This window comes from Petaurus breviceps, unplaced genomic scaffold (assembly GCF_028583685.1).
Source record: "Petaurus breviceps papuanus isolate PSGF00001 unplaced genomic scaffold, PetGlider_PUasm1.0 140, whole genome shotgun sequence".
In the NCBI taxonomy this organism is placed as follows: Eukaryota; Metazoa; Chordata; class Mammalia; order Diprotodontia; family Petauridae; genus Petaurus; species Petaurus breviceps.
Window position 1 is genome coordinate 552,774 of NW_027185698.1, and position 15,196 is coordinate 567,969.

Below are 15,196 nucleotides of genomic sequence, written 5' to 3' on the forward strand. Positions count from 1 at the left end.
AGGGAGAAGGTTAAGGAAAATTATCTTATGTCATAATGCACTAAGGAGCCATTGGTACAAACAAGCAAGAGAGAATTAAGGGGAGCAGCTATTAAGGCTTACAAGTGCACTAAGACTTTGAGACACTGTATGTTCTCATTGGATCCTTCCCAAAACCATGTGAGATGGGCATTATCATTATTTCCTCTTTACAGATTAGTTAACTGAGGCTGAAAAATATTAAGCCCAGAGTCACCTAGCTATTAAGTAAGCGTCTGAGCCAGTAATAATACTCAGGTCTTTCTTATTCCAAGTCCAACATTCATACCCACTGTTGCCATCTGGTGGCCTCAAAGTAAGGGTGACCTGGAGGCAATAAAAGTAGATAGGAAAACATTTCAATAATCTCGGTGTCAAGATGTTGGGAGCTGGGCCTAGTGGGCATGACAGTGAGAATGAAGGATTTTTAAAAAACCTTTTAAAAGTTGTTGAGTTACTGTATACTGGAAGGTCATTGTGAAAGCTGAAAATAAAAGTAGAGGAACCCCAAATGTTTGCTTGTTTAGAAATGAAAATAACTGGAAACATGACAGAGAACTTAAGAGAAATATTCCCCCTGGCTTCAGTGATACTTGCAGAAAACAATTTAAATTCACACATTTTTGAATGGCAGTCAGTCTTCAATAAACATTTATAAACACACTGAGTGCCAAAGCCCTGTGTTAATCATGGTGAAACAAAGAAGCAAAAAAAAAAAATGGTCTCTGGTTCTCATGGAGCTCCTAGTTTAATGGCAGATTCCAATTTTAACAAATCTAAAAATTGGGAAATCTGATCCAATTTTTTTTAAAGCAATTGGGGTTAAGTAACTTGCTCAAGGTTACAGGGCCAGCTATTTTCTGGGTGTGGTGCTAAGTGTCTGAGCCTGGATTCGATCCCAGGTTGTCCTGACTCTGGGGCCGGTGCTCTTACTTGCTGTGCTACCTGACTTCCCCAATCTCATCCGTTCTTGTCCTGTTATAGAGCCACTTTACTTTCAAGGGCAATTTCAGCTTGTAGTAAGCCACTGATAAACATCACTCAGAAAATAAAGTCTCTTCTTAATTTTGTATCTTTGTAGTCAGTGAAGTTTCAGAGCCTTATGAATAATAATAGTACTAGTGGTATTATCTGAATTTTACAAATAACAGAAATTGAAACTCAAAGAAGTTAAAATGAAGTTTTTGGTCACATCCTTAATAAATACTGGTGATGGAATTCATACTTGGTTCCCTTCTCTGCTGACTCTAAAACCAAGATGTCTTTATCCTTTATACATGCCACCCCTTAAAAATCAGGATTGTTTTGGTAGAGAGCCGAAGATTCATTGATATTTCCAAACAGTGTCTCTTAGATCCCCAAATTCTCATATGTAACATTGTTTTGTGACTAAATATGGAGAATATCAACCATTCTTTTCCCCCCCTTAACTGATGAATATATTTTTATTTCCTTAAATATTTCCCAGTCACCTGTAAAAAAAATTTTGACATTCATTTAAAAAAATTTTAAGTTTCAAATTTTCTGTCTCCTTTCAGTCCCTCTCCCATTTAAGAAGGCAAACATGACGTTGATTATACATGTGAAGTCATGTAAAACCTACTTCGCTTAGCTGTGTTGCAGAAGAAAACCCACAAAAACCCAAGAAAAATAAAGTTAAAAAAGTCAGCTTTAGTCTGAGCTGAGAGTTCATCAGTCTCTCTGGAAGTGGATATCTTTTTCACTATGAGTCCTTTGGAATTATCTTGTATTATTCTTTGTCATAATAGTAAAGCCATTCACAATTAATCAACATAAAATATTGCTATTTCTGTGTACAATGTTCTTCTGGTTCTGCTCACTTCACTTTACATGAGTTCATATAAGTCTTTCCAGGCTTTTCCAAAACCATCCAGAACAATAATATTCCATCACAATCATATACTACAACTTGCTCAGCCATTTCCCAGTTGATGACCATCTCCTCAATTTCTGATTCTTTGTACCACAAAAAGAGCTGCTGTAAATATTTTTATACAAATAAGTCCTTTTCCCTTTTCTTTGATCTCTTTGGGATATAGTTCTAGTAGTTGTATTGCTGGATAAATGAGTATGCATGGTTTATAGCTCCGTGGGTATAGTTCCAAATTGTTCTCCAGAATGGTTAGACCAGTTCACAACTCTACCAACAGTGCATTAATGTCCCAGTTTTTCCACATCACCTCCAACATTTGTCATTTTCTTTTTCTGTCATGTTAGCCAATCTGATAGGTGGGAGTTATACCTCAGAGTTATATTAATTTACATTTATCTAATTAATGGTGACTTAGAGCGTTTTTTTTATGTGAGTATTGATAGCTTTGATTTCTTTTTTTGAAAATTTCATATCCTTTGAACATTTATCAGCTGGGTAGTAGTTCTTATTTTTATAAATTTGGTTCAATTCCCTGTATATTTGAGAAATGAGGCCTTTATCAGAGAAACTTGCTGCAAAATATTTTCCCCAGTTTCCTGTTTTCCTTCTAATTTTGGCTGCTTCAGTTTTGTTTGTGTAAAAGCTTTTTAACTTGTGTGATCAAAATCCATTTTACTTCCTATGAATCCTCTCTTTCTCTTATTTGGTTATAAATTCTTCCCTTATCATAGATCTGACAGGTACATTTCCATGCTCCTGTAATTTACTTATGATATCACCCTTTATGTCTAAATCAGGGGTGGGGAACCTGCAGCCTGAAGGCTACATGTGGCACTCTAGGTCCTCAAGTGGGGCCCTGGGGCCCTTTGACAAAATCCAAACTTTACAGAACAAATCGCCTTAATAAAAGGATTTGTTCTGTAAAACCTGGACTCAGTCAAAAGGCTGCACCCGAAGACCTAGAGGCTACAGGTTCCCCACCTCTGGTCTAAATCATTTATCCATTTTGACCTTATCTTGGTATACAGTGTGAGCTGTTGGTCTGTGCCTAGCAATTGCCAGAGTGCTCTTCTGTTTTCCCAGTAATTTTTGTCAAATGGTGAGTTCTTGCTTCAAAAGTTTCGATCTTGGTTTTATCAAGCACTAGATTACTATGGACATTTTTTACTGTATCTAATCTATTCCACTGATCTGCCACTCTATTTCTTATCCAGTAACAGATTATTTTGATGCTTACTACTTTGTAATAGAGTTTGAAATCTGGAACTACTAGGCTACTTTTTCTGCACATTTAAAAAAAATTGATTCCCTTGTTGTTCTTCACCTTTTGTTCTTTCAGATAAATTTTTTCTTCTATCTCTATAAAGTCATTCTTTGGTAGCTTAATTGGTATGGCACTCTGCTCTTCTTTCTGAGGAAGTAAGTAAATAAGACTGAAGTCTTATTCATGAAAGCCTATTTTATATAACTGTTCGTAGTGTGCCTTCATCTAGTAGATCTTTTAGTTTTTGCTTTAACATCTATTTCATCTACTTTGAGTTGGGATTTTAAAATTTAACAGTAAAGGTGTTTGATTTCTCCCTCTGCTTTTTTAAAAAATAAATGTCATGTTTGTTTCTAAGGGACAAGGATGATTATCTGCATAGTTTGCTTTGTATAGCACTGTTTGCAGGTTTTTGCCCTGTAAGTTATTCTATGATGATTATTCTCAATTTTTTTGCATCCACTTAAAAAAAATTCTTGGTTCTATGTGAAAGCCAACAGGAGCAGACACTTTGAATCTGGGAGAGATGTTGTTTTAATTTCTTCTGACACACTACAGATATTTGAGGGTTACTCATCACTATGAAAGGACATTAATTAAAGTAATAGTTTTTTGCATTTTTGATATTACAAAATGGATTTTTTCTTTCCATGTTGAAACTCCATCTCCCACCCACCCTCCTCAGTAATCTAATCAGTTGGCCTAACTGGGTCTATGGAAGAAAGAGCTACAGCAACACAAATGGTGTGATCCTCATCTAGAAGAGGGAGACTTTGGCCTTTGCCACTTGACTGATTTTGAAGTAACCTATGTAGAAATATCTAAAGAAAATCCTTCAAGTAGCCATGAAAGCACAAAGTGGCAAATTGTGATTAGGAACACCAAGGGATACCAAGTTAAGTGTCAGCATATTGTGCCAATATATTGTGTATTTAAACCAAGTTGACTCAAAGCAAGTTTCAGAGCTTAGTCAGTGGCTGCAATTCTAACCCATAAATAATACTATTCCATGGAGATTACTTCCTCCTTAAGCCAGAAAAAGACTTGTCTTGTTAAAGGATCCATTTAACCTGTCCCAGATAGTTGATTTCTTTTTCTGAGAGTTCACTTTACACCAAGGATGGATAGTTGCAAGTTTGGACTTGGGACTAATTCTTACCTTTAATTGAGAGGGTTACAAACTTTTTTATATCCCTGATGGAAAAGCAGTGAAAGCATTAAGCAAAAAGGCCTTGCTTAATTGTCATTCTGAAATTTTTTAGTTGTAATGAAATTTTAAAAGTTTCTTCCTGCACTTACAAAGGATCTTCAGAGATCGATTCCTGAAACTGCTAGCAGTGATGTTTTTAGGGTCATGCTGAAGGAAGAGCCCAGGCCCTAGACAGTTATGGAACCTTGTGGAAGACTTTGTGTGTAGTGTTCATGTGGGGGGGCTGTTGGAAATCATATTCTTCATGTAAGAAATATGCCATGCCCTGCTCCCTCTTTCTCACCATTTCAGGAGTGATTGCAAATGAAATAGAGCAAAGATTTGAATTGTAAATAATTTAGAGATAGGGGCATATTTTATTCTCCATGACAGTTCAGTAAAATAGTTGTTTTTCCAGAAGCTCCAGAGTCTCATTAGGGCATGAGTGAACATTAAAATATGAATGGTTTAATGTAGAAGTAATTATTTTATAAAATAAAAGTCTATGATCCTTTAAAAATATAATCAGTGATCAAATCATTCTATCTCTATTAGCACTTTTCCTATTCATCTTCTTCCTCCAGTTACCCTGCCAGCATTTTAGTTTAAGCCCTCATGAGCATCTGTCATTAGCTTCCTAATTGTTTTCCCGGCTTCTAGTCTATTAACCTCCTAACTGTCAAATATTCTTACAGGTTTGACTGGGTCACCCCTGCCCCCCAAAGTCTTCATCTCCCTATTGATAGACTCTGGGTCAAATCTCTCAGCCTAGAATTCAAGGCCTTCCACAATCTGCCTCCAGCCTACCATTCTCTCCTTATTCAGTGGTACTTCATTTCACATACTCTGCATTCTGGTCAAACTAGTACTAATTAGCTGATTCTCTAGATTCAACATTCTCTTTCCTACTTCTCTGCATTTCCACAAGTTCTCTCCTATGCCTGGAATGTACTTTTGCCTAATTGATATTTACCAGAAATTTCCCTTCCTTCAAGGTTCAGCCACCTCCTTCTTGAAGCCTTCCCTCATCTTCCCAGTGGTAAATATTTTTTCTTTAAATTATCTGGTATTTACTTACCTATTTACCTTTGGTACTGTATCTCCCCTTTCTAACTCCGGTAGGGAGTATAAGTTCTTTGAGAGCAAGCACGGTATGTTTTTGTATTTGTAAAGATATCCCTAAAATCACTTACAGTACTGCCACGCCAAATGACAATTCCCAATGTCGAGAATATCTTGATATCATTTATAAATGGGGCAGGGGAGTTGTTTGCAATTACTAATAAGTATCTCAACACTGTATTGTATTCGTTGTATATATGTCTACCTTTCAGCATTCTCAACTATAATATATCTTAAAACTGCATATGGAGGTGGTTCTTAATAAGATTTAACATATTTATGTATTTGATGAGCATAAGTAAATCGAGCTTAATGTTGTAATGAAATTCACAGGCTAATCATATGCATAATCATTGTTGGGTGCATGATAATTACAGATAAATAGTAAGTACTTTATATAAATGTCTATAATTAGTATCACTTGTATTCATCCAAGCCAAATTCATAGCCTTTTTTCCTTGTTCCTTCAGTTCTACATTGCCTTTAACACCAGTGGAACAAGTTTAACTTTGATTAGGCAGCTAGGTAACTCAATGCCTAGATAGAGCATGGGACTCAGAATCTAGAAGACCAGTTCAAATCCAGTCCCAAATGTTAGCTGTGTAACCCTGAGCAAGTCACTCAACCTCTCTCTGCTTTAGTTTCCTCATCTGCAAAATGGGCATAATAATAGCACCTAACTTCCAGGGTTGGTGTGAGGATAAAATGGCATAGTATTTGTAAAGTACCTTGCAAATGCACTACCTACATATACATACATACATACATATATATATATATATATATACACACTTATATGTACATACATATATGTGCACCATTTGGAGCTTATCCCCCAGCAACTAGGGTTTCCTTCTTCATCTGTGACATAGACCTGAGGTTCTCTGTGACCTTTCCTTGCCACCTTTGAATCTGAAAGGTACTATAGCAATAGGTCAAGGTACTGTTTGACCCTGGGTGTCACCAGTACTAGAAGGTTCTAGATAGGGAAAATCTTGAGTCAGACTTTTGCTTAGGGGGAGGGTCAGGGTTTGGGATGTAGCAGCAGGTCCTCTGTCTATGCAAGATTGATCTAGTGTGTACGTGGTGGCACTTGGTGAGGACAGAAGAGGACACTTTGAGAACAGACTTGGAACCGTTAATGTCTAGGGGTCTTGTTGCTCATTGAGAGGAAGTGGAACAGAGAGACAAGACTAGACCTGTTTGTACTTAGGGGGAAGGGAGAAGAGACTAAGGAGGAGGTCAGAGGAGCTATGCATGGGTCGTACACAGCCAGGACCTGGGGCTGAAACTGGAAGAAACCAGTAATGAAGGCGTTTGTGGATCTTTTAAAAACTAGGCCTCACAAAGCATCTTTAGCTTTTCATGAAAGTCATGAGTTTTTGTTTTTTTTTTGGTTCAGCAGTTGTGCATAGGGTACCTACTCCGACCCATGCCCTGTGCTGCTGATTCAGACAGAAGCAAAACTATTTCTGCCCCAAAGGAGCTTACATTTGTGACCCTCATTGAGCGACCTCTGTAGATCTAGAACTGAAAGAGACCTTCGTGTTTGCTCGTCCATCCCCTTTCATTTTATAGAGGTGGAAACAAGCCCAGGTTCATACAAGTTCAGGAGAAACAAAGCCAAGGTTTGAACCCAGAGGAGCAAGAAACACATGCAAGCTGATGTCTGTATGGCACTTAAAGAATGCTTTATATACCTAATTTCATTGATCCTCACAATGTAATATTACAGGTATATCAGATATATGAGTATCATATATTATATTACATATATTAATATATAATATTCCAGGTATAGTAGATATATGAGTAAACTGATACCTAGAATAAGCTACATGTTTGGGAAACCGAAATGATGTGAAAACAAGATATGAATAGAAATTTATTTTTTAGAAGAAGTTCCATGATTTGCCTTTGGCAATGATTTAGTATTGGAGATGGGATTTGAACCCTGACCTACATCTTTTCATTACATTGTACTTCTCTCACAAGATTATACCGTGTTTCCCCGATAATAAGACACTTTATTATTATTTTTTTGGAAAGAAAAACACCAGAGGGTTTATTTTCAGGGGAGGGCTTATGTTGTCCTGCCTCAGCTCTCCTCCGTGGCACTGCTCTCAATGGCGCCAGCAAGCAAATCACTGGGGAAGAACAGGATGACGCGCTCACTGCTGCAGCTCTGATTGGATGCAGCTCGGAGGGCGGTGTGCGTTTCACTGGGGTGGGGGGATGGTGCATACAGAGGGTACCGTAATGTAGCGTGTAGCGCAGGGGATCACCTTCACTACAGTAGCAATCTCAAAAGGGCTTATTTTCGGGGGAGGGCTTATTTTAGAGGAATCTTACACAGTAAGGGGAGGGCTTATTTTCGGGATAGGTCTTATTACCGGGGAAACACGGGTAGCTGTAAATCCAGAGATCAGTTAATCACCAAGTACTTACTAAAAAAAGTCGATACTTTGTGTACCCTACACTGTGCTAGGCAGTTGAGATACAGATACAAAGAATGAAACAATCTCTACATTTAAGAGGTTTACATTTTAATGGAGAAGAAACCAAGTACACATAAAAACATAAGCAAAAACTTGAAGTTAATAAATGGAAACACATACAAAGTAGTTAAATACAAGGTCACTTGAGAGAGAAGGCATTAGCAACTGTGGGGATTGGGAAAGACCTCTAATAGAAGATGGATTTTTTACTTCACCTTTTTTTTTTTTATTAAAATTTTTTCATTAATAAGCATTTTTTTCCTTTTTCACATTTCCTCACCCCCTGCCCGGGGGGGGGGGGGATAAAGAAGGAAAAATTCTTGCATTGGCCATTTCTGAAAAATGTGTTTAAGCAATCGTTGTCATTTATTATGGCATGGTAGTATTCTGTTACGTGCATGTACCATAGTTTGGTCACCTGTTCCCTAGTTGATGGACACCTTCATGTCTTCTTTACTCCTACCAAAAAATAAAAGAGCTGAACTGTTTTTATATATATGCTCTTTTCCTCTTTCTTTGCTCTTTGGAGTGTAGACCTGATACTAGAGCGATTTGTGGTAGTTAAAGTTTTGCAACTGTTAGAGAGGGCATAGTTCCAAATTGCTTTCCCCAATGGTTGAACCAATTTACAGCTCCCCCAACATTATTATATGAGTGTGCCTGTTTCTCACAGCCCTTGCAGCAATTGTTATTTTCCTTTTGTAATCTTTGACAATCCAGTGGGCGTGATATGCAATCTCAAAGTTGCTTTAGTTACTGTTTCTCTAATTAGTGATTTGGAGGATTTTTTTAGTGTTTGATTTCTTTCTTTTGAAACTTGCCTATTCCTATCCTTTAACCGTTTATCTGCTGAGGAATAATTTTTCTTATATATTAATTTTTTTAAGATTTGAGAATCCTTATCCCAACCCACATGTATACTTTCCAAGTCTTAAGAGTTAGGCTGTCAGGGTGGCTAGGTGGTGCAGGTAATAGAGCACTGGCCCTGGAGTCAGGAGGACCTGAGTTCAAATATGACCTCAGACACTTAACACACACATACAAAAAAACTAGCTGTGTGACCTTGGGCAAGTCACTTAATTCTAACTGCCCTCCCAAAAAAAAAAGGGCAAAAAAGAGTTAGGCTATCTACATGTCATCCCTCTCAAGGTTCTAAGGATGCCCTTGAGGGGTTGGAGATACTTTTTTCTAATACCATTTCCCATTCTAGTGTGTTCTCCTTAATGTTAACCTTCAGTGACTAGAATCCTGGTTTCATAGCCAGCTAATATCTGTTAGCTTTTACAAAATCATATTTATTGCAGAGGTAGAGGAAGAAACATTAGAAAGCATTTCCTTCTGAACCAAGAAAGTCATACTCTCCCATCTGTCATTTCAGTCCCATGGAAGGAATGGTTTTATACTTAAAGCATTTGCTACAAAACATTGACCCCACCAAGTTCACTTACATATGTGTCATAATTGATGGATGAGCCCTTGTTTCTGCTCCCACTGCCCCAGGTTATGTAGATTACTCATCATGGCCTGGCTCTATTCTGCAAATCCTAGCATGTACTTCAGCTCTCATACTGTTGGCACTTGCTATTCTGACCTTTCAAAGGTCATGAGGTTTTACCCATCTCCAATATTTACCACAAAGCAGGAAGAATTGGCAAAACACAGACAAGAAGCAACAGCAGGGCCATGTGCTCACAGACCCCGTGACAGTGGCCCCAGTAGGGTAATAAAGGCCCATTGGGTCCTCTCTTCCCACCAAAGGCTTGCATCCTTATCTTCTACACTGGAACGGAGCCAGGGAGGCAAGAGGAAAAGAAAGGGACTCACTTTGTTTAGTTAGGGCCTCTGTCTTTCCACCACCTGGTAAGCATGCAGCAGGCTGGCCATCTGTGTGTGTGCGTGCTCCAGATTGGAAAGTGGACCCTTCTGCTCATTACAAGTTGTCCAGTCTTTCCAGAAGAATGCTCTTTAGCTTCTTCAATGTGGTCCAGCACCAAGCAGAACACACAGCACATACTCTGGGAATGAGGTCCCTTGCCTGGCCCAGTGGCCATTAAAGATATTTTTTTTTTTGGTCAAAAGACTTTTGGGGTCTGAGGAAAAGGAAAGGAAGGGGAAGAGAGTGGGAAATGTCAAGGAGATTTGAGATGAGAAAGGGAGAATATTGTGTATACATTGTGTATATAATAGAATTCATATGGCATCTGTATGAACTGTTTCAGATTCATTAAGTGTTTTACTCACGATAACCCTGTGAGGGCAGTATAAGTATGGCACTTTCTTTTTATAGGTGACTAAACAGGTTGGGAGGGGTACCCTGACTCACCCACACCCACAACAGAGCACTCATCTCCCAGACTATATTGTTTGTCATCATAAAAGAATTAATTTGGGCTGGTGTCCTGTAGGAATAGAAGGGTTAGCATATTCCTTAATGGGGTCCAAATGGTTTAGACTTAATACGAGTAAAAATGACTGTACAAATACAATAATGAAATTTTGTGTAGGCTGGACTGGGTAGCCCACATGACTGGGTCCCTCATAGAATATTCATAGACAATTTAAACCATTTTTAAACTCTGTCTCTAACTTGCCTTTCCTTCTTGTTCATTTCAGTTGAGACAGTCCCAGTCCTACTGTACAGACACAGAATGCCTTCAGGAATGTGAGTAATTGTGCTCCTGGTGATGGAGGTATCAGTGTGTGTGGGGGAGGCCCCATAAGGGCTAAGAAGTTACACAATGCTTGAAAACCCCAGTTATTGGAGAGAAAAAAATAATTTCTACTGCTTACTCCTTGTGTTAAGGCTGCTCTGGGGAAGCAGAATTTCAGTTTGACAAGCTCATTTAATGTGAATACTAGAACCCAGCAAGAACCACACAGATTCTTGCATAGACTTAGTGTCAAATGATGTCTCTTCAAATGTAGCATGAAAAAACCTGATCTAATACTGGTCCTGTAGGTATTGTGTTTTCCCCAACATGGGCTTTATAAGAAAGGTCCTCTGTAATAAATCTGGAAATAGGCATTTGTCTGAGTATCTTTATCACCTTTTGTCTGTATGTATGAAATGAGAACCATGGAGAAAGAGCAAGTATCAGCTGCCCTTCAGAATAGGATTGAATGTGTTGGACTTCCTGGGCAGCTGTAGTATGAGGGAGAGAGCCCAGAATTTGAAGTCAGAAGACTGATTGACTGGCTTAGGTCAGGTCATTCAACTCCACTGAGCCTCAGTTTCCTGCTCTGTAAGATGTCGAGAATGATTATTATACTTTATCTAAAGATTGTTAGGATCAAATGATTTCATGTAACAATTGAAAGTTCACATAGTGTTATAAAAGCACCACCTACTTTTATGGAAAACGCATCATGCTTACACTACTACAAGTCTGCAAGATGCAAGAATATGGTTATATGATAATACCATTATTATTTCACAGTAAGATAATTGTGAAAAATGACAAAATGTTTGTGTGTTCGAAGGCACAGTGCAAAAATTATACAAAACCACATTCAGTCACTTGTTTTACCAGGACCTTTGTTTGTGTCAAGCTTGTAATTCAGAGCATGAAAAGTACAAAGGTCATATCAAGATAAACTTGTTTTTTCCGCGACTTGTGTTTCTTTCCTTTCACGGAATTACAAGTTAGGTCTGCTTTTGTCCATTGCAGGGGAGTGGGAAGAATATGACTTTTTTATTCTGCATGTGCAAGTTCTGGCCCCAGTGCCAGCAGACGTACTCCACTGAGGCTCTTTATCCTCAGTTTCGCTGTTGGGGCTCAGTTTCTTCTTGTGAAAACCACAGTAATGATTCTTGTGCTACCTATCTACCACACTGGTAGTGGTGAGGGAGGCACTGTGTATAGAAAAGCGGTGGTGCTTACATAGAACCCAACCAACTGCATCCCCAGCCACAAGTTTTAAAGACCTCTGATGAGGTCCCTTAGGGGATTGGTTGGGAACAGTTGGGGCTAGAGAGAGAAGCTGCTGAGCTCTTTCTCTCTGCTTGTTGCCTCAAGAGCTCCTGACCCATGACGGGAGACCTTTTTCCTCATCCAGGTACATCTATGCCCCCTGGTCTTTAGTGCTTCTGGCTCTACCCTCTCTGATGGCACACCAGGCTTATAAGCCCCCACATATCTCCTTTCAGTAATCATAGAATCTGTGCTGGAAGGGCCCTCAGAGCCCCTCTGGTTAGACTGGTATTTGAACGAGAATATCTACTGGACAAGTCAGCTCTCCTTGGCAGGAAGAAACCTCCAGCAACAGTGAACCCATGACCTCCTGAGCTAGCCCTGACCACCTTTTTTTTTCATGCAGCTGTAATTGTTAGGAAGTTCATTATTGGTTTTGTTTTTATAGTAAACTCTATATTTACCTGCATATTTGCCCTAGGTAGATTTCCTGTGTTCTCTTCTCTATGAGAAGGAAGGTAGGGTTTGGTAGAACAAGGTAGCACTGGTGGTAGGAGGTAGAGCTTTGTAGCTGAATTCTATTTGTGTGGACCCACAAGTAAGAAATTTTGAAAAATGTAGAACCTGAGTATATATTCACTTGATGGTTCTCAAGCTAGTATTTTCCTTATATTTGGACCCCACCCTAACAATAGGGATACACACAGAAAAGGGTTTAGAGATAAATGGGGCTCTGATTTTTATTTTTTGTCTGTAACTGTGATGTTTAAAAAAGTCTGAGATACATAGTTTGTGGGTAATTTAATCATTTTATCAATAAGGCTAGCAGGTTATTAATAAAATACGGTCATTTGGTCTACTCTCTTTGGCCAAAGACAATCATTTTGGTGGAGTAGAATCATAATTTCTGTTGCCTTCAGAACTGTAGGTGGTCCCTCAAACCCAGTCAAATCTAATTAGTGTGATTGGAGGTGGGCTATATTAAAAGGAAGGGCTGAATATCTCTTGTATTGGGAAAGTATCTCTATACCAGACAGCCCATAGCTTTAGGCTATCAATTCAAAGAAACTATACCCTACCCAAGCCTGAGCTTCCAGCAGGTTAGTGCCTTGAACAAAATCTAGGAGAATTAATGCAATTTCATTATCAGTAATGTCCTTCTGAAGAACTGAACATTTAAAGGGCTTTAGAAGAAGGGGAGAGCTCTGAATCTCCCCTGAATAATTGGTTATTAATAATAATTTCTCCCAAAAATTACTTCCTTTTAGAAACATCTTAAGATGATAAGCCAAAAATGAAGTCTTGTTTCCTAGTTCCTAAAACTAGACTCTGCTTTTCAAATTCTCCATTCCAGTACTCATGTACAGGAGCAGACCAGTAATCCCAAGGATGCAGTAAAGGTGGAAAAGCAGAAATGAGAATGGTGATATAGCTCTTCAGTGAGCCATTTGCTCTGGTCTGAGCTTTGTCTGTAATGGGAATAGACTAAAAACATCTCCAGTCAGATCTGGGTGAAGCCAGGATTTGGTTCATTATCACCATTATTATTCACTTATTGTGCTAGGAATGCTAGCTACAACAATAAGAAAAGAAAAAATCGAAGGAATAAGAATAGGCAATAAGAAAAAAAATACCACTTTTTGCAGATGATATGATGAGAATCAACTAAAAAACTAGTTGTGATAATTACCTTTAGCACAGTTGCAGGATATAAAATAAACCTACATAAATCTTGAGTTTTTCTAAATATTACCAATAAAACCCAGCAGGAAGAGATAGAGAAATTCCATTTAAAGTAACTGCAGACGATATAAAATACTTGGGGATTTACCTGCCAAGACACCCACAAGATTTATATGAGTACATTTACAAAACATTTTCCACAAAAACACAGATCTAAATAATTGGAGAAATAATAGTTGCTCATGGGTAGGCCAAACCAATAAAATAAAAATGACATGACACCTAAATTAATTTATTTATTTAGTGCCATGCCAATCAAACTACCAAAGAATTATTTTATAGAGCTTGAAAAAAAATAACAAAATTTATCTGAAGAAACAAAAGGTCAAGACTTTCAAGGGAGTAATAAAAAAAATAAGAAAAGCATCATAGCAGTACTATTCTCAGACTATTCTATAAAGCAATGATCATCAAAACAATCTGGTATTGGATAAAATATAGAGTGGTTGATGAGTGGAATAGATTAGCTACTCAGTATGCAGAAGGAAATGACTGCAGTAACCTGGTGTTTGACGAACCCAAAGATCCCAGCTATTAGGGCAAAAACTGCTGGGAAAATTGGAAAGCAGTCTGGCAGAAACTAGGCATAAACCAGTATCTTGCCCCATGTATCAAATGGCTACGTGATTTAGACATAAAGGGTGATGTAAGCAAATTAGGGAAATATGGAAAAAAAATTACCAGATAGATCTATAGATAAGGGAAGAAGAGTTCATAACCAAACAAGAGGTAGAGTGGATGATGGGAGGTAAAGTGGATGATTTTTTTATTATATTAAATGAAAAAGTTTTTGTACAAAATTAGAAAGCAAAAAAGGAAACTGGGAAACACAGCAAGCTTCTCTGATAAAAAGACTTCATTTCTCAAATAGATATGGAATTGAGCCAAATTTATAAAAATAAGAACTATTCCCCAAGGGATATTCAAATATGAACAGTTTTCAAAAGAAGAAATCAAAACTATCAATTATCATATAAAATGTTTTAGATCATTATTGTTTAGAGAAATTCAAATTAAAACAATTCTGAGGTGCTGCCTCATACCTTATCAGATTGACTAATATGACAGAAAAGGAAAATGACAGATACTAGAGGTAATGTGTAAAAATTGGGGCATAAAATAAAGTACTGTTGGTGGAGTTATGACCTAGTCCAAGCATTCTGGAGAACAATTTGGAACTCTGTGCAAAGAGCTATAAAACTGTGCATACTCTTGGACCCAGAAATGCCACTACTGGGACTGTACCCAAAGAGATCAGAGAAAGAGGAAAAGGATCTATATGTACAAAAATATTTATAGCAGCTCTTTTTGTGGTTACCAAGAATTGGAAATTGAGTAGATATCCATCAATTGGGAAATGGCCGAACAAGTTGTACATAATTGTGATGGAATACTATTGTGTTAACTGAAATGACAAGCAGGATGTTTACCGAATAACCTGGAGAGACTTATATGAATTGCCACAAAGTAAAATTAGCAGAACCAGGAGAACGTTATACACAGTTAACAGCAATATTGTTTAATGATCTACTGTGGATGATTTAGCTATTCTCAGCA

The 15,196-nt window shown here is 38.0% G+C and overlaps 1 protein-coding gene across 1 annotated transcript in view; it reads left to right on the forward strand.

Moving 5' to 3' along the window:
• Positions 1-15,196, forward strand: part of SMIM14 (small integral membrane protein 14) — a 66,756-nt gene that overhangs the window by 30,615 nt on the left and 20,945 nt on the right. The window contains exon 3 of the mRNA XM_069068239.1: positions 10,599-10,647. Coding sequence (XP_068924340.1) covers positions 10,599-10,647 — 49 coding nt within the window. The remainder of the gene's footprint in view (positions 1-10,598; positions 10,648-15,196) is intronic.